This window comes from Emys orbicularis, chromosome 12 (genome assembly GCF_028017835.1).
Source record: "Emys orbicularis isolate rEmyOrb1 chromosome 12, rEmyOrb1.hap1, whole genome shotgun sequence".
Taxonomy (NCBI): domain Eukaryota; kingdom Metazoa; phylum Chordata; order Testudines; family Emydidae; genus Emys; species Emys orbicularis.
This window is the reverse complement of record NC_088694.1, coordinates 6164776-6187173: the sequence shown is the minus strand read 5'-3', so window position 1 is coordinate 6187173 and position 22398 is coordinate 6164776. Positions and strand designations below refer to the sequence as shown.

At 47.1% G+C, this 22398-nt stretch overlaps 1 protein-coding gene across 1 annotated transcript in view; it reads left to right on the top strand.

Annotated features, from left to right (window-relative positions):
• Positions 1-22398, top strand: part of COL20A1 (collagen type XX alpha 1 chain) — a 94125-nt gene that overhangs the window by 2535 nt on the left and 69192 nt on the right. Inside the window, exons 2-10 of the mRNA XM_065414696.1 lie at positions 4044-4154; positions 9025-9168; positions 9936-10094; positions 11064-11261; positions 13994-14149; positions 15854-15973; positions 17648-17812; positions 20299-20463; positions 21971-22143. Coding sequence (XP_065270768.1) covers positions 4044-4154; positions 9025-9168; positions 9936-10094; positions 11064-11261; positions 13994-14149; positions 15854-15973; positions 17648-17812; positions 20299-20463; positions 21971-22143 — 1391 coding nt within the window. The remainder of the gene's footprint in view (positions 1-4043; positions 4155-9024; positions 9169-9935; positions 10095-11063; positions 11262-13993; positions 14150-15853; positions 15974-17647; positions 17813-20298; positions 20464-21970; positions 22144-22398) is intronic.

Sequence of the window (22398 nt, the reverse complement as noted above, 5' to 3'; positions counted from 1 at the left end):
TTAAGCTAGAATGACATCGGGGGTGAAAAGCAGAAGTGGTGTGAAAATGCATTTGTGGCGTTCATTTTCACACGCAGAGCGATCACACCCCGCCAGCACTTGCTTCTCATGGGAGAGCAGGGGTGAGTAAAGGCGGTATTCCCCAAGTGAGACGTGAAGGGCGTTTACCCGTAACTACACTATTGGTGGGGATGTTGTGGCTTGGGCCACAGCTCTGGCTTTCAAGCCCAGGGGGTCGGGTGGGCTTGAGATCCCGAGCTTCAGCTCACATCGTGATGTCCCCTGTGCTGTTTTTAGCAAGCTAGGTCAAGCCCTGTGAGCAAGGCCGGCTCCAGGCACCAGCATTCCAAGCAGGTGCTTGGGGCGGCAATCTGCAAGGGGCGGCAGTCCATGTATTTTTGCCGCCCCAAGCAGCGCGCCGAATTGCTGCTGCGGACGGCGGGGGCAGTCCATGTGCCGTTAGGGCGGCACGCAAGTTTCCGCGGCGGCAGCCATTCGGCGGCAGCTTCTATGTTCAGCTGCCCGTGGCGGCAATTTGGCGGCTTCTGTCTTCCGTCTGAAGACAGAAGCTGCCGCCGAACTGCCGCCGCCGCGGAAACGCGCGTGTCGCCCTAATGGCACACGGACTGCCCCCGCGCTGCTTGGTGCGGCAAAAACAGTAGAGCCGGCCCTGCCTGCGAGCATGAGTCTGGTTACCCGGGCAGGGAGGCTCACTTCCAGCTGTAGAATAGACATACCCACAAGAGCCAGTGCTAGTCCATTGCTGGGTCTAAGCAGGAATATTTTGGGGGCCCCCCCACACAACACATACTCATAATTAATAGGTTGCCCCCTTGAGCTGCTCGGGGCCCTAAGCAATTGCTTAGTCTGCTTGTGCCTAGCACCGGCTCTGATACTCACAATGGTCTGTTATGAAGTCACCTTCTAGGGATTTAGGTGGCAGTGGGATTAGACCAGTGGATCTAAGTAGCTGCAGCCCACCCTTGAACCTGTCCTCCTGTCCCCTCTCCACAAGGCTGTGGGAGACTGCCGTGAACTGTGCTCTGTGACATGCAGGGAGCATGAAGGTCTCCTGTGTAGCCTCTTTGCACCTTGCCCCTTTCAGCAGCAGGTCCATGCTGGTTCTGCTGTGTTCAGAACCTTCTGGGTAAGTGGTTAGTTCTTGGGTTTCTTGGAAGGTGGCGGTCTGTCTGGATTTGAAAGAACATATATCCATGCTGTGTACCTAACAATCCTCCAAGGCTTCCATTTAGAGCCTGGCCATAACTCCAGGTCAATTGGAGAGCAAGGTTACAATATCAAAGAGTGCATGAAGAACCCAGGGCAGACAGACAGTGGGGCTTTCAGGGAGCTGGAACTCATTTGCATCCAGAATATAACAGCTCTTTAGAGAGTCTTGTCCTCATATTCATCTGCGGGCATTCTGGCCTTTTAAACTTTTGGGATCCTAGAGCTAGGGCTCAAAAGTTGGATGGCACGTGTCCATCAGAAGACAGCTCCCTGTTTCATCACTCTATGAATCTGTCATTGTTCCATTCTCTTTCCCCATTTCTGCTTAGACTTGACTCTAGGTCTGGTCCTTCCAACACTCTCTGCCCCTGCTCTTTAAAAGACAGGGCGCGGGGGAAGGAAAAAAGACTTTTCATTTGCTCCGTTTTGTTTTTGCCTGGGCGGTATGTGAATCTGAGCCTTGTTTTCCAAAAATAGTTGTCTGCTAGTTGAGACGTTTTCAGTAAATGTCTGGATCAAAAGGTTAAGGTGCAGATGTTGGGCTGAAACAAGTAGGCCCTCATTGCCTAAACCATTGCTAGCTGCTGCTTTGTGTCTTGGGTTGTGACTACCCAGTAAAAGATGACAAGGCATTTGAGTGGAAGACATGTTGGATCCGAGTGGGCACTCATGATAGTGCCATTCAATGGGAGGGCTTTTCCCTACAAGCACAGTTGGTCAGTTCTGAACATTGAACCTCTGGGTGTTTATAAGTTCGCTATCATTAAACACAAAGTAGGGGAGAGGAAAATGGTTCCTAAACGGTTTCTAAGGAATAGTCAAACTCCTCAACTTTGATGGTTTGTCCAGGCTGTGTTTTGCTCCTCAAAAATGTTGTTCATTGTTGATTTTATCTTTTAGGGCCTATATTTTTTAGGGGGTCTCTCTGTCTTTGCACATTTCACAAACGCAGTTATGTATATGTATTTGCAAAACAGTGAATGGTCACTGCAGCTGCTAATTCTATGCACAATTCAGTATTTGTGCATTCACTTACCAGTTTTCCATGTGCAAATGCTGCTTTTTAAACTGTGCAACTGCATTCCTAATTTTTGCATTACGTTACGACAATTGCATGTGCAACTCTGGTAACCATGCATGCAAATAACTATAATTGGCCATTTGCAGTCTTAGTTACCAGTTTGCCTTTGCAATCATGGTGATTACAAATGAAATGAGCAATTGTTTCCACGTTTTTGTGCACATTTTTGAAAATGCAGTCGGAGGACACGCTCCCATGTTGAATTTCATGGGTGCAATTAGGGAAACCTACTGGAAAAGTGGCTTTTAATTTGTATGTGATATTCAGGTGGAGGGCCTATAAATCTGCCTGGTTTACAGCCTGCATCCAATCAAGTAGAGGTATTTTGTAGCTATAGTTCAGCTAAGCGTCATCATCATTTAAAAGAGTAACATGAGTTTAGGGATCTAGTTGGAAGATAGGGAATCTCTCTGAAATGGAGATTTAAAGGGAATGGGTGTCAGGAATCGGGGCCTGCATCAGAGTCAGGCTGTGGCAACTTAACGAGCACAGCCTAGCAGCAGCAGTTTAGTGGCTGCTCAAAGCATTTGTCTGTGGCTGAAATAGCACCTCCTTGTTCCTGTCTGGAACCCAGCCCCACCCCTGCCTGGCCTCACTCCGGGTAACCTGGTTCTAACCCTCGGCTCTGATTCTTGGCCTCTGACTTTCTCTGTGACCAGTGGCTCTGGCTCTGGGCTCCACTCCTGGCTACCGACTCCTGTTCTAACCACTAGGCCTGACTCCTGCTCCAACCACTAGGCATGACTGCCCACGGCCCAGTCATGAGACTGTGGGCATGTGCCCAACATATTATAAGTCTTGCTTCTTTCTCCCTGCCTGCAGTTAATTTTCTTCGGCATTTGCTGATTGTTTGCTGCCTCCCTGCAGCAGCAGGAGGTTTTGGGGCTTTTACAAGCTGGAGCCTGCTGCCTTCAGAATTATAGTCCTGTCAGGGGTTGTTACTTACCCTTGATCAGGTTGTGTATTTTTTTAACATCTGGCCTCGGAACTGCCTGGGAAACTCTCTCTGCAGAATTGTGAAACACAGAATCTCTGGGATTGTCGTACTCCTTGGCAGCTCACGTCTTACGGGCGCGTCATTTGATACCTTTCGCCTTGTTGATATCATCCTGCTTGATGCAGTCCTAATTCCGAGATGTTTGGTGGTACGCTATGGGGAAGCCTGCACCTTGAGCCAGGGGCGTAATTCGCAGCTCGAGGAGATGCACCCACGCTAGCTCTGATCAAGCGATGAGTAGAATCTCATCCGAGACGCTAGGTGCACGCTCAGGGCCGTTAACCAGGGTGGTGGGCGGGGCTACGCTCCTTGCTCAAAGTGCAGATGTTACACTATGGTGTTGCAGGCCAGCTAGTGCAAAAGCCCTGGATCCACTTTGGTCTCCATTGCCTATGATCTAGCAGGTGCTGAGATGCCCACGCGACTATCTTGCCCTCCTTGACTCTTGCGTTGCTCTGCTTATGGGTAACAACGAATGGAGGGTGTCTTGCTCAGTAAATTGCTGGTTATGGTAAACTCCTTAAAGTCACGGCTGGTCTGAGCCATGACAACAGACGGATCCTCTGTTAGATGAGAGGAAGGAAAACTAGCTACGTGGAACTTGCTCCTCCAAAATCATGGGGACTCACGGATCCATCTGAAAAGCAGACAGGTGGCGAGTATGTGTGGACTGTGGACTGCTTGCCACAGGGGCCTCTGGACCTAACACAAGTGATGTTTCTGCTTTTCCTCCAGGGCCAAACCGGTTGAAACTAACCGTCCTCTCAGAAGACAGGCTACAGATGAAATGGAAAGAAACAGAAGGGAACACCAACGGGTATAAGGTTCAAGTGAAGCCCATGGCAGGTACGTCCTGCTGGGATCTGGATTTGACTCTGCCAGGGATACAGGTTGCAGGAGCCGGCTGAGCCCAACTTTCAGCTAGCACACATCTAGGGGCAGAGGGACGTGGGTTTGACTGTCAATAAGCTCATTGTTAGCACTGCTGTCCTGCGCTGCCGAGTGGGGTGAGTGCTGCTTTCTGTGATGGTCTGAATACTCTTCATCCATCAGTGATACTAGAACCTCCTTGTGCCCTTCACAACCTCCTCCCAGGGCTGCTGAAGCAGCAGCATCTCTGGCTGGGATTTTCAAAGCAACCTAAAGGAGCCCGGCACCAACGTCCACTCAAAGCTCAGGAAAGTTAAGCTCCTAACTCCCTTAGGCACCACTGGGAATCTCGTACTTTAAGGGTACTGCTTTTTCAGCAGGATCTTCAAAGCTCTATGGGGTATCTGTGTTTTATCTTGTGCTTCCAGGTGGGGGAACTTCTGACCTACTTTCTGTCCACATTTACAGTCTGTGCATTTCATCAGGGGATGGTTTAGAGCATCATTTGCACACAGTCCCTTGGCTTGTCCACGCAGTCTGATTTCCTGGAATGCTTTGTGTTTCTAGATAGTCATGTCAAAGCAATGGGGGAGCAGCTCTTTACCAGTGTCCTGCATACTAATTCCAGTTCCTGAGGTCTTGAATCAGCTTCTGCATATAAATACAGTCCCTGAGTGACTGGCAAGATTTAGTGTCCCGTGCCAGAAGATCCCCAGAACCCCTTGAAATGACAGCACAAACATACATTACGTACTGATTTTGTCCTCCCTGGAAAGGGGAGGTGCCCACTTTGACACCACCTTGTCTGCCATGCATGGTGCCTTACATTTTTGTAGTATTCTGATTTGCAGGGCACCTCTCTCTGCAGCCCTGAAGGTTTTACAGGAATTAAATCCACTAAAATAATAGTAAAATCTCACACAAGGGCACACACAGCTCAAATTCAGACTATAAACTCCCTCCTCCAACAGAAAAAAATCCATCAAATTCTGATGCCCCTTTTGGTAGGGGTTTTGCCGGCGGGGGGGGGGGGGGGGGGGGGGCGTTTGTAGAATTCCCAGGCTCCAGAAGACCAAGCTGGGGAGCAGATTCCAGAGCTGAGGACGCTTCCTGGGCAATATCCATCCATCTACTGCTCTCTTACGCCGAGGGATTTTAGTCAAGCACTTCTGCTGATCGCAGTGCTGCGGTGCTGTCCCTGGCTGTGTCACTGAAGGGCCGTGCAGCGAGGCAGAGGAGGGTAGCTATCAGCAAGGAATGCCTGCATGCACACCGGTTGTTGGATGGGCTTTCACCAACCTTGCTTCTAGCTCTGCGGGCACCTGTTTGCTCAGCTGGAGTTGAATGTTTCTCACTTTCCCATCCCCAGTTACAACCAGGGCTGCAGCGTGCACGGGGGATTGTCAGAATTCCAGTGATCCAGGCAATTCCCTTCTCACAGACATTCACCGCTACATGCCTAAGGCTTTCCCTAATGCTCAGATTTAAAGAGTAATTTCTGGACCTTAAAGAAGGCATCCGTTCAGAAGCTTAGGGGTCAGAAACCTGTCAGTCACAGTAGTTTCAGACACGTGGACCTGTCAACTCAGTCACAGACTAGCAGTCCAGGGAGCAGTTGTCTCTTTCTCTCAGTGTCTCCCTTCCTCTTGGTTTTGTGACCACAAACTCCACTCAGTCAGCCTCACCAGAGATGTCTCATTATAGCTGAAGCGAGCATGGGTTTGTGTCAGAGCGAGGATACTCCTTCCTTTCCCCTAGGCTTATTTGAATTGCCATTGTAACTCTAGCGCCCTCGTAGCCAAGATGGAGTCTGCTCTGCAGGCAGCACTGGCCAAGAGATGGCGCGCGCAGGAATGCGGCAGGAAAAAATCCCTTCCACCCCAGGGGCACCTGTTCCAAACCCCCCAGAGTGAACACACCCACCCACAGGAAAAGTACAATGGATATAAGAAAGGGAAATATTTATTTACAGAGGGATGAGAGGAGAAAAGCAACAAGGGGAAATGTAGGGGGAGCAGTAGAACAGGGTTGCATCCAAACCAAGGCCCCACAGGCCCAGTGGTAGCACAGTCTGGAAGGGCAGACACTGAGCAATGTGTCTGCACACAGAGTTCAGGAGTCCTGAGCAAAGTTCCAGTCCAGTGGTGAGTCTTGGGTGCTCCTGGTCGTCTTCGGCGCCTGTGAACTTTCCCCAACAAACCCCTCTGGTGCCCGCTTCTGCCGCCCTCTGCAAAGCCACACGGAGCGACCACCTCCCCACTTAACTAGCTAACAGCCTCGCTCCTTCTTCCCAATACAGAGTCACTAGCCCCATACTCACAGCCCCATGCAGTTCTGGGCAGCAGTGATACTGGGTCCAGCTCCGGCCTGTCCTTCTCAGGCGATTCCTCCCTGGCACAGTGCTCCTCCTGGCTCCTGTCCTGGGGTGTCCCCAATCGGCCCTGTCCTTCCCAGGCTTCAGGCAGGTTCTCTGCTGCTTCACTTTGTGAGGGCCTGGGGGCTGCAGCCCTTCTTTCTCTCTGCAACTCCAGAGCCACCCTCTGGACTTTCCCTCCTTACTCTCACTTCTCCCCCTCCCCCCTTGGGAAAAAGCTTTAAAGGGGCCATGCTCTCTAAACCCCAAGGGGTTACACCATATGAGATCTTTCCAGGAGCTTCAGACCTTTCATTCCCCATCGGGCAGGGGTGAGGTACTGCCGTGATCATGGATGGTAGATGAAACCTTACTCCAGGGCCACAATGGGAGAATGATGGGCACAGGCAGCACTGTCACCCTATCAGATAGTCAGTGGCGCCAATCAGACTTTCTGCCCACAGAAAACATGTTACCACTCCCCTCCCATCCCTCATCTCCTCTCGCCCCCTTACATGCATTTGGCTGCGGCTTTGGAGAGTTAATCCATAGATGCTGTCCCCTCTGTTCTGCGGCTTCTTGCCACGTTGGTTCAGTAGGGGCATGTCCACAGAAAGGTGGCAGCTGCCCAGAGGCAAAGGTCCAGCTGAAATGTCCTGCATCACTAGCTGGCAGAGGCAATATTCCTCCAGCGGTTCTAACCGAGCGATATTACAGTGATGGGATGCAGTTCTACAGCGTAGCAAGTTGTATTGCTTTAAGTCACAAATTCCTGCAGCAAGAGGAAGAATGACTGGGTCTGCAAACTAACCCCAGGGGAAATGCCGCCTCAGAGACGAAGCCCTTAGCAATGTCACTGCTCAGCTCCTGTCTTAAACTGACGGGTGGTGGCGACCTCGGCCTTCGGTCACCTGTGACGCTGCTCTGTGCAACCAGCGTTTCTACGTGCCGCCACCAAACAACTGACAGCTCCAGTAGCAATAGCGCTGCTGGCAGCTGCTGCCAGACATATGACAGTAATAGACCTGCCGTGGACTGTTGGATCTGTCAGTGCCCTGTGGCCTCCCCTTTCTATTCAACTTCTCTGTTTCTCCATCCATCCATCCATCCATCGCTGGACAGCAGCGTCACAAGCTAGCACAGCAGAGAGCCAGAGAGATTTTCCCACTGGCTCTTTTCCAGCATGTTTGATGGTTTGAAATTAAGCAAAACATTTTCCCCCATCCCTACCAATGGCATCTGTGCTTGTGTAGCCACTAAGCATGTGTCAGGGGGTTTGTGAGATCTGGTCACAGGATCTATGAAACCTAGGCTAGCCCTGCTGATAGAAGGCGTCCCTTCCAGAAATGGCCTCTGTGGATAGAGCAACTGAATCAGCCAGAGAGAAATGGGGTTTGCTCAGATAGCTGGGGTGAAAGTGACAGAGAGAGAGGAGGGATGACCCACTGGTTAGGGTACCACCAATTGGTCAGAAGTTCAAGGTTCAGTTCCCTGCTTTGCCACCGACTCCTTGTGCGACCGTGGCCAAGTCACTTAGGCATAAACTTTCAAAAGTGGCACCTAGTTTTGAGTGTCCAAATTTTAGGCTTAATGGTTCTGACTTCCAGAGGTGCCAGACACCAACGGCTCCCAAGGAAACCAAGGACAGGGGTGGGTGCTCAAGAGAGATGGGCAGAAAATGGTTTTCTTGTACCAGGAAAATGTTTGGTTTTTTTCTTTTCCCAAAATATTTTCCCATCGTGAATCAGGAAGAACAATCGAAATCTCAAATTTTCATGAACCAAAATAAAATAAATCAGTTTGGATCAATTGAAACATTTTGCTTAGATAATTCTGAAACATTTTGTTTCAATGTGAACTATTTTTTTATTTTATGATTTTTACTATAATTAACTCCGATTTCAAAATGAAAAGTCACTTCCAACAAGGACACCGGAATATTTTGTTTAGAAAATATCAGACCAGGACATTCTAACAATTTTTGAAACTTTTTGGGCAGAGACAGTTTTAGTTTCAACAAACTAATATTTTTTTTTGGATGGGAAATCAGCTAACTGAAAAATTCCTGACCGGCTGTGGTGCTCAGCACCTCTGGAGAGGCCGTCCCCCAAAGTGTACAAAACTGGACACTCAAAATTAGAAGTCAATTGTGCACATTTGGGCCTAATTTCTCTGGGCCTCATTCCCCGAGCTATAAAATGGAGATAATAGCACTGCGCGACCTGCCGGGGGCATTGCAAGGACGTATGTATACACTAAAATTGAGAGGTGCTCATACACTGCAGTAAAGGGGGCTGTGTAAGTACCTTGGATTGGTAGATGGGTGCTGCCTGGCCTACATTCCATTAGACGGAAGGAATTTGCAAGAGCTCCGCTGGCCGGTGTCCTGCAGTTGAGACCCCTGTCAAGGCTCATAAGACTCCCATATTCTGCATCGAGCCTGTTTTCAAAGGTGTCTGTTTTGTGTCTCTCCCCTCGCAAACCCCATTCCAGGTGACCCGGAACAGGAAGTCATGCTGAAAACCAAAACGCCTAAGGCAACAGTGGGGGGGCTGAGCCCCACGAAGGAATACACCCTGCAAATCTACGTGCTCAATGGCTCCCAAGAAGCCCTGTTTGCTAAAAGGAAATTTGTGAGTAAGTATGATGCACGGTATGTGCTGTCCCCATTGGCATGGCTTACAGTGCCCGGACAAGCGGGTTTCCTCCGAGTTAGTCCTCTAAAGATATGTCTGTGCTGCAGTCACAGGATGTGACTGCAGCTTGTGGATGCACCCAAGCTAGCTTTAATGGAGCAAGGAAGTTGCAGCCGCCCGTATTTCAGCGGCGGTTGTACAAGCCCTCCCAGAGCACTGGGTAATTACACGCGGGACTAGCCCATATTGAAGCATGTGGTGCTGCAACTTCCCTGTCCCTGATCAGAGCTAGCTCGGGTATGTCTCCTCCAGCTGCAGTCACACCCTGTGGGGGCAGTGTCCACATCCCGTGAGTGGCGTTGGACATCGACATGGCCTTGCGAACTGTCTTTTTGTGAAAAGCAACAGAGGGTCCTGTGGCACCTTTAAGACTAACAGAAGTATTGGGAGCATAAGCTTTCGTGGGTAAGAACCTCACTTCTTCAGATGCAAGTCAGTGAGGTTCTTACCCACGAAAGCTTATGCTCCCAATACTTCTGTTAGTCTTAAAGGTGCCACAGGACCCTCTGTTGCTTTTTACAGATTCAGACTAACACGGCTACCCCTCTGATACTGTCTTGTTGTGGTGATTGTGGTCGGAGTGGTGGTAGAGGGCACAGGGAGAGCCTGAGAGCTGCAGTTCGTGGGGCCGATCTCAGTGGCACCAGGTTTACGCCGACTCCCTTTACTTCTCCACCTTCTCCTTTGCTGCTGCTGCTCCTCTTGCAGTTCAGGAGCTGAAAAACGTCTCGCAGGCTAGAAATACCCGAAGGAACACAGCGACCTCCCCAGGAAACAGCATCACCCCTTTGAGAAATACAGCAACCGAGCACATTCCAGCGGCTAAGACAACGTCACCGGCTCCGAGTGAAGCCTCAACACAGACAGGTATGTGCAGGGTCGGTTCACAGGCCAACAGCCACAGAGAGCCAGGAGAAGGCAGGGTAGCAGATAGGGGAAGGAAGGGGAATGGGGCAGGGACTATCTTACTGTTCTGTGTTTGTACAGCTCCTAGCACAATGGAGCCCTGGTCTGTGGCTGGAGGTCCTAGATGCTGCCACAATCCAAATAATAAATGATAATCTGGCCATCAGAAGGGAATATTTCCCAGCAACCTTCCTAGAGGATGCCTTTCAGTTCTGGGTCAAGGACAGGACTCCTCGTCCGAGAATCCAGGAGGATTCCTCAGGGTCCTGTGGAAGTGTAAGGATGAGACCTCCCTTTGCTTCACCTCTGGGTTCTCCCTCTGAGAATGCAGAGCCCTATTTTTCCTGAGCCTTTGATCATTTAAAAAACACCCTGACAATGGGCCAAATTCAGCCCTGGAGTAAATCTTACTTCTGGTACACAGTAGTCGGCATATTGCATATGCTTCCCCTCCAGCTAGACAAAGCTTGTCCGTGCACACCTGGGGCTCGCAGGAATTCAACTCCAAGGGATGCATTCACATCTGGTAACTGAGCACCAGCCCCTTTAAAAAAAAATCCATGGCTGGTTATATGTAGACATCACAGCCCTAGTTCATAACACTTGGCACGGCCATATAGGAGTCCATGATCTACTGCGGTGACAGAATTTAAGATTTTGGTTCCAAAAACCTAGGTCCCTACCTCTTCACCGATAAGAGAAACTCCATTAGAAGCAGCAGGGTTAGGGCTTATAGCCCCTGTGAGCCAGCCACTGGGGGTCTGACACGCTTGTGCCAGTCTGCCACTCCATCCAGTAGAACTCAGTGGTGAGATACACACACACTTAGCCAGTGTGTTCCAGTACGTTCAGCTTGTTCCTCTGAATGGGAGGTGCATGATGTGCTAAGGAGAATGGTCTGTTTCTCTTTTGTGATGCTGTGGAGTGCAGCAAAAGACAGACCTGAAAAGAGAAGACAGAAGGCAACAGTATCCAAGGGCTCCAGTGAAACCCTCGGAAGGAAACCAAACACCAAGTTCAGTGTGACAGAAACACTGACCATGCTGAAAACAACTCTGCGCAGCCCCACAAAATCTGAGCGAGGAGATCTAGGCCAAGGAAAACACACAAAGGAAACTTTAAAGAGAGGTGAGTCTTGTTTCTAACACAACTTCTACCCCTCCAGAATGCGCCCAGGAAAGTTATTCAGCTTAAAAATATTCACCATCCTACCCAAAGAGGAGCAATTGCCTCTGAACAATCCAAGCAAAGGGAGAAGGGTATTCCCAGTAGACTTAAAAAGCAACAGAGGGTCCTGTGGCACCTTTAAGACTAACAGAAGTATTGGGAGCATAAGCTTTCGTGGGTAAGAACCTCACTTCTTCAGATGCAAGTGAGGTTCTTACCCACGAAAGCTTATGCTCCCAATACTTCTGTTAGTCTTAAAGGTGCCACAGGACCCTCTGTTGCTTTTTACAGATTCTGACTAACACGGCTACCCCTCTGATACTTGACACCAGTAGACTTAGGTATTTTTATGGCATCTCCACATTCATGAATCTTGTCAAGAATACGGGTGTTTGTTCAGTTTGCTGTTATGTGTGGGGTCACGATTTGGAGAACTGCCAAGTATTGATGGAAATGCTCGCAGCTCTGCAAAGTGTCACAGACCTTAGTGCAAAAATTCCTACTGGGAAGTGCACTGACTCATTAACTGCTCTTCTCCATTCATTATTCTCTAGTGTGGAAGTTTCAGGCATCCACTCAAGAAGTAAAAACAACACCGTGTGACCTGTTCATGCACTGCAAATAATGAATAGTTAATAGTCAAACTGAAAAGCCTTGCAGACTGAAAGATTTTCATCCAAATTATTCAGCAGATCTGTCTTTCCTTCTTATAATGGAGAGGAAGGATGCTCCAGTGGTTAGGGCACTAGACAAGAACTTGGAGGACCTGGCTTGAAGTCTCTGCTCTTCCACAAACTTCCTGTATGGTCTTGGACAAGTTTAGTTTCTCTATAAAATGGGGATAATACCCCTGTGAGGTGGGACAGTGCTGTTGTGAGGATTAATGCACTAAAGGTTGTGAGGCACTCAGATACCATAGCAATAGGGGTCATATAAGTACCTTAGAGATAGATGACATTTCCTATGATTGCAGCCTGGTAGCAGAGACTCGGGAATAACTAATACATTCACAGATATCTGGATCATATGCAAAGGATTTTCAAATGGGGGGTGGGAGGGAATGGCTAGTTTTACAAGAAATAGCACCAATAGTGCACAGTGTGTCCATCAGCAAACTCTAGTTTTCTCCAGTCCTTTTGTCCTGTCTCCTGGGGCCTTCTCTTCCTTAGGACAAAAGGTGTATTCTTAACTTGAGGTAAAATTCTAGTGAATGCAGGCCGCTTGTTTTCACAGGAGTTACCAGGTTGAGTTAAAGGCTCCTTTTAGTCTGTGATTTGACCTGCTAACTCGTGTGAAAAGTACAAAGCCTTGTCTTCACGAGGGTTTCACCTTGTGTTGGTTAGCTCGGATTAAGAACACACCTTTTGTCCTAACGGAGAGACCGCCTAAGTGACACTGGATTTGCTCCCTCAGTCTCATCAATGGGGAATGGCAATTGAGTGGCCAGGAGGAATCAATCCAGGGGATCACAAATGGAAACCAGATTGTCCTGCGTGCCTGAGTCTGGTCCGTCCGCAGAGACCAGTGGAATCCCTGGCCATCACTTGGTAATTCTGTGAGATGCGGCAGGAATGCATTCTGCTGCTGTCCAGCCTGTTCTCTCTTGCCTGGTACCCTCTGGTGTTCACCCAAAAAAAAGTAAAACGTCCATCTGAAAAAAAAAATCAGGGGAAAAGTGCAACTTATCAGTGACGTGCCTTATCTTATTCCCTGCTAGCTGCAGGCATGGGCTAGGGAGGGAGGTGTACAGATACACGGTGCCAACAGTTTAGGAAGAGATTAGATTGAATATAGAGAAAGCATCTGAATAATTATAGCCTGTAGGGGATTTCCTGCTGGAATGGAACTAAATAATCACCTGAGATTCCATAAAATTTAGTGTGATATAAAGGAAAGAGCTGGATTAGAGCTGAATGTAATGGATCTGACAGTTTACATAGAGCGGTGCTTAGGCGAGGCATATTTCCTAAAAGGTTTAACTTCTTTACCCCAAGAACATACCCCTTCACTCCTGTACACCTGTGTGCTGATGCTATAAGCAAGCTTGTACTCAGCCAAGTGACCAGGCAAAGGTGATGCCTTGTTGTTGATCTCTCTCTCCTTGGAAGCAAGAAAATTGGTTGTGATTCTGGCCTTGGCACATCGTTTTATCTCTTTGTGCCTCAGTTTGCCAATCTGTGAAATGGAAATAATACTTGTAAAGCTCTTTGAGATCAAAGCGTTCCAGAGGCACAAATGATTGTGTCTTAGAGTTGTACCTGCTTGGTTGATTATTTAATGGCAAAACTCAGTTAAGGAGGAGAGAGTGGGATTCTATTCTGCCTTGCTGATCAATCATCTACATTATAATGGCAGATTACTGTACATTATCTGCAGTCTTGTACAGAAAGCATAAGCTTGATTGTCCAGACATAGGCTGAGTTTGCAGCACTGATAGGTAGTACTATCACGGACTAATGCTCTAAGCTAATCACTGCAATTTATGGGGATCACAGACTATTGGTCCATCCAACCACAAAATGGGGTCTATTGGCTCCTGGTTCTAATGAAGTTATGAAAGTTTCAGCTTTGACGTTTCACAAACCTGATTCTTGCCCTTAAAGCCAAGGGGATGTGTTTTGATTCGTGGTGCTGGGGCTCTCTTGTCACAGCTCCTGCAGCCTCCGACTGATCTCAATCACTGTCTCTCCTAGGTCCTCCGTTTCGATGCGACACATCTGCCACAACTGATATCGTCCTGCTGGTGGATGGGTCTTGGAGTATTGGACGCAGCAACTTCAAGCTTATCAGGGAGTTTCTGAGCACCTTGGTTTCACCATTCAGTATTGCCCGGGATAAGATAAGGATAGGTAAGAGAGCTTCTTGTCTCCAGGCCTCCAGCTACAGAATCAGGATAAAACCCAGCACATCTCCTCTCCTGGGAATAAGAACGAGGAGTACTTGTGGCCCCTTAGAGACTAACACATTTATTTGGGCATAAGCTTTCGTGGGCTAAAACCCACTTCATCAGATGCATGGAATGGAAAATACAGTAGGAAGATATATCTAAACAGAGAACATGAAAAGATGGGGGTTGCCAAACCAACGCTAATGAGATAAATCAATTAAGGTGGGATATTATCAGCAGGAGGGAAAAAAAACTTTTGTAGTGGTAATCAGGATGGCCCATTTCAAACAGTTGACAAGAAGGTGTGAGTAACAGTAGGGGGGGAAATTAGCATGGGGAAATAATTTAAAACTATAATAGCCTGCCTTCATTGATTTGTCTCGTTAGCGTTGGTATGGCAACCCCCATCTTTTCATGTTCTCTGTATATACACCTCTACCTCGATATAACGCTGTCCTTGGGCGCCAAAAAATCTTACCGTGTTATCGGTGAAACCGCGCTATATCGAACTTGCTTTGATCCACCGGAGTACGCAGCCCCGCCCCCCCGGAGCACTGCTTTACTGCATTATATCCAAATTCGTGTTATATCGGGTTGCATTATATCAGGGTAGAGGTGTATATATATTCCTACTGTATTTTTCACTCCATGCATCTGATGAAGTGGGTTTTAGCCCACAAAAGCTTATGCCCAAATAAATGTGTTAGTCTCTAAGGTGCCACAAGGACTCCTCATTGTTTTTGCTGATACAGACTAACGCGGCTACCACTCTGAAACCTGTCTCCTGGGAATGTCTCCTACACTTGGAGAGGATGTGCTTGTTGACCATTCTACGAGCCTAAATGATCTGCTAATGGCTCTGTTTTTCGCAAAGCTGAACAAATGCACTTTTAAGCAGCGAAGCTAGACGGATAATGAACATAGCCCTTTGAGTGCCATGTCATACGTGCAGTCCTTGGAAGGATAAGGAGGGCATTAGGTCCCATCCAACTCTATCTTGTTTAAGTGCCCCTCCGGGCAGCTGTAGGATTTGCATTTTTGCACTTTGTTCTCGGCCAACCTCTTTCACGTGGCTGCACGTTGGATTGTATGCTTGTGTATTGACAGCAATTCTTGTCTGACCTCTAGTGGTTGTAACAGACAACTACAGTGTGTGCTGTGGCCCACATTTTGAGGAGCACTTCAGACATTCAGTGCCTCGTGCAGTGGCAATACAATGAATAAATAGTAACAAGAGGCTGGGGAAGAGAAGCTGAAAGGCCGCTTTAGAAAAGTTGGGCCAGTGTAACTAAAGGGAGAAAGGTGACGCAGGTACGGAGTGGGAGGTGAAAGGGAAGAGCAGAAGGGAACTGTGGGACGGAATAGGAACCTGGCAACTGCCTTAATTACAATAATACCTAGCTTTTACATAGCACTTCAGATCTCAAAGCGCATTGCAGGGGAGTTAAGAACCATTATCCCCCTTTCAGAGGTAGAGAAATTGTCGTAGAGAGGTGACTTTGCCCACAGAAGGCCAGCGGTGGAACTGGAAGTAGATCCCAGATCTGTTTGGCGCACTATCCGGTAGCCAACGCTGCCTGTCTATGGCAATCCTGGGAAAAAGCAGCTTTCATCTTGCTGCTTAACCCCTTGGTTGCACTCTGTTGACTGCTCTTGCCTTCCCCAGGTTTGTCCCAGTACAGCAGTGATCCACGGACAGAGTGGAACCTGAACACCTATGTCACAAGGGACGAGGTGTTAGAGGCGGTGAGGAACCTGCGATATAAAGGCGGCAACACTTTCACAGGTAACACAAGCTTTATCTTCAGCTTCCCCACTCTCTGTCTCTGGCTGGGCTGCATGTAGAACCTCTCTATGATCATTAGCCAAGAGCTTAGCATCCTCCACATTAAGGGAGGAATATTCTGGCCGGATGTGTCTGAATTGGATACAGGACCAAAGCAGCGTTAGTTACGAGAATACAGTGCAGTTGCTGTACATGGTGCAGATATCTCTGACCTAAGCTATTGGTAATGAAGGAGAAGGTGCCTTTGCGTCTCTCGCATGTGCAAGTGCACCCCCCCCACACACACGCTATGATAGCACCAATGCCCCAGCAAAAAGGAAAGGCATGACTGTTACTTCTTTGACTGCATCTGAGCATCTGAAGTTGGGGAGGAGGGAGCAGCTCCCCCCTTCAGTCTCCCCAAATCCAACATGCGGCCTCAGCAGTACTCCCTTGGGAGACTGGTGCAGTCATCTGTATAGCACTCTCCGCCTCCATGGGTCCAGGGAGATGAAGTCCAGAGATAATCTGGGAAACTTGGACTCCTGTACAGGATCTGGTAGGGCTTAAGAGCAGGATGAAGAATGAACTTCGCAAAGGGAAAATCATCTTCTTACTGTAAAGATTACAAGAAATGGTCTGGTTGATTATGGTTAAATTTGGGGGAAATCTATATATTCTACCCACATTCATTGTGTGATTGAAACATTATGTCACCATCTTGACCACTTGGCTTATATTTTATCCCTTTTCCCCTACGCTTTGTCTGTCTGTCTGTCTGTCCTTTTAGGCCCCGATTCAGCAGAGCACTGCCGCACTTGAAACAGTGGGAGCTAAGTGCATGCTTATGTGCTTTTGCTAAATTGGGGCTGTATCTTGTATGATCTTCAAGGCAGGAAATTTGCCTTCATTTATGTTTGGAAAACACCTAGTGCATTGTTGGCTTTGCTTAGGATATTAGTGTTTCGTTATATTCATGATCAGGTAAGAGGTCCATAAGTGACTTGGTAAAGTTCAGTGTGGTTTGGTTTTGGATTGTTTACGCTGCTGATACATCTGCGGCCTGATTTTATCAAATGTCTGTGTGGAACGTCAAGCCTAGTTTCCATGCACAACTACTTTGATTGTGAGCAAAAATGGGATAAACATGCATGTAAATCAGGTACACAGTTTTGCACATGCATTTTTTTAAAGGGACACTATCAAGGTTTATCTGCCCACAGTTTGCCTCACCTTTGTTCTCTTATTTGTTTGCAAAATCTCCACCATTCTTTACATGTGTGTGGAGTTCTACTTGAAACTGAAACTTCAGCAATCCCTTGAAACAAAGCAACTAACATCGCCCGCCTGTGAGCAACCCCACAGTCGCAGAGCAGCATTTAGGTCTGCAACGAAGTGAGGAAAAACTTTGGCATGCCAGAAATGTCAGTTCTAACCCATTACCCGCCGAAGGTTTATTTATAAAGCAAGTCATTGTAACCTTGTTTAAAAGACCTTTTTACAACAGTCTCTTTCAGATTGCAATGCAGGAGATCATCACCCACAGCACAGGAGCTGTGTTTGTATCCCTCATGTGGAATTGGTATACCCAGTTTTGACTAAGGAGCTGAGAAAGGTGTTTGTACTTCCCCAAGGCATGTGCATCTCTGCAATCTTGTTTTCAGGGATCTAATTCCATTCTTCTTTCTTCCCAAGGCCTCGCTTTGTCCCATGTCCTAGAACAAAATCTGAAACCTGAAGCTGGCGCCAGGTCGGACGCAGTCAAGCTGGTGATTCTCTTGACTGACGGAAAATCACAGGATGATGCCAACCGATCTGCCCAGACCTTGAAAAATATGGGCATAGAGATATTTGCCATTGGTAAGATTACAGCTTTTAATAACACCAGGTGGGGTTGGCCTAACTCTGTTCCCTTTGAAATCAATGGTAAATGCTATTGGACTTTAATCGGAGCAGTTTTAGGCCAACACTGAGGACTTTGGAAAATCTTACCCATAAAGTTTGGCCTGTTGGTTGTTTATCATTTTACCATGATCAGATGGGCCATTTTTAATGCATCATTCAGACATGACAGATAGATAGAATCTTCAAGGAGTAGCCAATGGTGGGATGTTGTGTTTTTGTTTTTAAAAACTAGTTTAGTTTTAATTAAAAGTTTTCTCACCACCTACACATCAAAATCTCTAACAGCCTCAGATTTGTATAATGGGAGACCAATGATTACTAAACTGTTTACCTCAAAATGGAATTAAACAAACCTATTAGAGCTGGACATGAAATGGTTTTCCTGTCCCGCAAAACATTTTGAGATGTCAAAAAATGTTCCCACTCGGAATTGGGACAAAAAAGTCAATCTCAAATTTTCATGAATGTTGGTTTCAGGTTGATAGAAACATTTTAAATTATTAAAATTAGCTTACATTTTAAAACAAAATTGCTTCAAAGTGGAAAATTAGAATTTTTCTTTTTGAGGATATCCAAGCAAAATGTTTCGACAATTTCAAAACTTTTTTTTTTTTCCAAAAAAAAAAAAAAAAAGTTGAGTTGAAAATTTGCTGAACTGATCCTGTCCTGCGAACAGTTTTGGTTTAGATGAATTGGCCATTTCCAAAGAGAACCATTTGGTTAAATTCCCAACCTATTGTATCTGGCAATCTGCCTCCAATTACATTCATTTGATTAACATTCTGTATTTCTAATAGTCTTATCTGCTCTTTGCCATCTGGCAGCAATAAGGAGGCATAAAATGACTGGGAGAGGAGCTGTCAATTATAATTGAATTTATCTAGTAAAGGTTAATGCAAGAGGAATAAAATTAAACAATAAAATATTACCCCCCACCCCCCCCCCGCACTAGAAGTGGTTTATGGTGAGTACAACATAGAGAATTCATTGAATACCACTGTATGGCTATATCTTTTGCAATGTACTTTACTTAATATACTGAATGAAGACATTGACTGTAATAGAGTCTACAGCATAATACTTTAAAACCTGTGCATTTGAATGTATTGCCTGCTTTGACACTCCCCCTTGTTGTTTTGCTTAGAAATGTTTTCAGTGTTTGTGTATTTTGACTCTAGACGGTCAGAACTTGAGTTACAGTCTCTAAAGAGGAAAGCGATTTACATCGCCTGCCCAGATAATTATTGCTGCAGTGCCTAGGAGCTGTAGTCATGGAGCAGGATCCCGCTATGCTAGGAGCTTTACAAATGCAGAACAAAACCACAGTCCTGGGTTAGACAAGGAAACACTACCCGGCCCAAGAATAATATGGCAAGAAATTATGGAGGTGGATCCCAACTCGAGACGGGCCCAAGCCACGACAGCCAAAGCTGGATCTTTCCCAAAGTATGGGGATGCTTTAATCCAAGGTTTTGGTTTGGATCCATTTCTAATCCCACCTCAAGCTGGGAAAGATGAGCATATTTGTTAAATACAAGATACCTTTTGGTGCTGGTTACTTTTTGCCTGTTACACAAAGAAAATCTCAAGAGAAACATCTTCCCAGAGGATTGCATGCTAATGGCCAGATCCCCATCTGATGTAGATGGCGTAGCTTCATTGATTTAACTGGAATTTCACTGATTTACACCAGGATCTCCCTCTACATCTCTAATGTGCAAGGGTAAGGCATGGCATTCTACAGGCATAAGGCATTGGGCCTGATTCTGCACCTTGTATAGGCATTTATATCTGTGAAAAGCAAGTGAGAAGAAGTAAGACACTATCCAAATTGGGACCTGCTTTACCTATTGGTGAGTGACTACACCAGATGCAGAGCAATGGAAATTCAGACCCTTTGTGCACAGATGATATGCAGGGCTGGATTTGTGGAAAGAATAACAAGGATTTGTGATGGAGCTTTATGTTCTAGTGAACAGCAGTTTCTCTGGGGGGGAAGCTGGCACCTCGTAAATATCAAAGTGTTATTCATTCATTCATTGATTTCTACATATGTTCTGATTTGTCTTTTAGTGGAATATTTTCAGCCTCTGTGGTAGCCAGGCCTGCAGTAACAGGGTAGAGGGGAACTATTAGGAGGATTCGCAAGTGTCGCTCTGGACCACAAAAGACCCCCTGACTCCACTGTGTTTAAACACAATCCAGATGTGCTCCTTAAAGGCCAGATTGTGCTTATAGCTACAGGCAAGACTCCAGGGCACTGCAGAGTAGCACCACCCCATGGGGCAGACTAGGAGGCATTTTTAGCCAAGAGACTGAAGTTGTGCTTGGCTCTTGCACAGGGGCATTAAATAGGGGAAAGACCTTTTTCTGGCCCTGAGTCTTGTTCATCTCCTGGGAGTTTTCTTAGCTGACTGGCTCTTTGCTCTCTCTCTTTTTAGGGGTGAAAAATGCAGATGAGGCAGAGCTGAGACAGGTGGCGTCAGAGCCCCTGGAGCTCACCGTGTATAACGTGCTGGATTTCCCCTTGCTCGGCTCGCTGGTCAGCAGGCTCACCCGGGGCTTGTGCACCAGGATCAAAGAGAAGCGCAAGAGTGAAAACTCAGGTGAGTTAAAGCCTGCAGTCTCTGTTCAGTCCTCCCAGCTAGCATGGCTTCCCCATCTCCCCCGGCAGTCCATGCCAAACGCACCCGCTACACTCCCCTTCCTCACCCGCCCATTTTATCCCCTCTTCAAATCCTTCCACTTGCTCCCCACCTGCTGTCAGCTTATTGTCACCACCTCCAGAGCTCTGTCTACCTCTACCCTTCCCGCGTATCCTCTCTTTCAGCTGTCTCCACTGCTCTGCCAGTGCTCCTCGCCTTGCCCACCTGTTTGCCAACCTCTCACACGGTCACCATCTTCCACACGATCCCCTATGCATGGTACAGCCTCCCTTGGTTCGTCTGCAAGGCCCCTACCCTCTCCATGCTGAAGTCCCTCTCGAAGACCCGCTTCTGCCAGGCTGCCTACAATGAGCTGATGTATGTATAAATGTGTGTGGTTTCCCTTCCCCTACCCTCCATCCTTAGATTGTGAGCAGCTTGGGCAGAGACTTTTGGGGGCAGGGAAAGCAGTTGGAAAGTATGTAGTGGGTGGTACTGTGCATAAATAACAATAGGTGAATACACCGGTGTAGGGAAGAGGGGGACTTACCTGTCCAATTTATCCACTTCAATGCACGTAAACAACAAATGCATTCTCAACCTGGGTCTCTCCCAAACGTACCCTGTGCAGCTGCATCTCGGCCTGTTGGGTTCATCATTGAGATGTCCAAAGCAAAGGATTAATTTGTGAGCACTGTGGGCTTTTTGTTGGGTGGGGAGAGATTGCAAAATTATTGAGTATAAACCTTTTTCCACCTGTAGTTCAAGCCATATGCCCCCAAGGGCCAGCTAAATACAAATAAGTGTGGTTTTTCTAGCTAAAGAGATGCTAGAACTAGACTGAAGGACTCCCCCCTCCGCACCCCCAACCCAATGTTAGGCTGAGTGCCCAGTACCAATACTATATCCGTGTGTAGGTTTCCCCCCCCCCCTTCAATTTTTAATCTCTGCTTATTTTTTCACACATTTTCCTAAAATAGAATGGGAGAGTTCAACTTTCAAATGCACCTTTATTCAAGTGGGTTTGGAATTTGGCAAAATAAATGGACTCTTCCCTTTTAGTCTGTATCTGGTCCGATGTAATTGGACCATTTTTTCTCAGGCATGCGATAGCCCAGAGAAAATGGGCTGTTTTTTAAAAAACAAACAGACCTTTTCTGGTTCAATTTGACTGTCTTTGGAACTGGCAAATGCTGGGCCGTCTGTTGAATTGATAGCAGTGACTCAAATTCAAATGTAAAATATATTCTCAGCCTTCAACAAAATACACAGTTTGTTCTCAATGGGATTTTTATATTTCCCCTTGGACCAACTTTTAAATGTTCATGGTAGGCTGGAATGCTTCCTTAGTGTTTAGGGAAGAAGGCTGTCACTGGATTAGGACATGTCACTTGATAAAAAGAAGTAAAAAGTGCATTCGGCATGTTAAGATAATATAAGAAGGTATCACAGTTTTTTGAACTCATAGGCAGTCCTGTGAAAGCTGTCTCAGCCAGCACTGGTCCCCATCTGAGTCCCACCAACCTTATGATATCAGAGGTGACTTCCAGAAGCATGAACCTTTCCTGGACTCCTCCGCTGAGACCACCAAAGAAATATAGGATTGTATATTACCCATCCAGGGGAGGAACCCCCAAAGAGGTAGGAGATCCTGTATTTGGATGTGTGTGGTGGCAGGAAACTAGAGCAGTCTTGGACTAGACTTGAGTAGACTTTTCAGGGACACAAAGAGCAGTCAGGCACCCGACTCTCATTGGACGTCAATGGGAGTTGGATGCCTAATGTGTGTTGGTTTTTAATCTGATGTGTGTGTCAACCTTTGCAGCACGCTACATGGAAATGGCAAGAACTTGACTTTTGGGTCATGCTTATGCTGATTTTGTCTCCTCTTGTCTC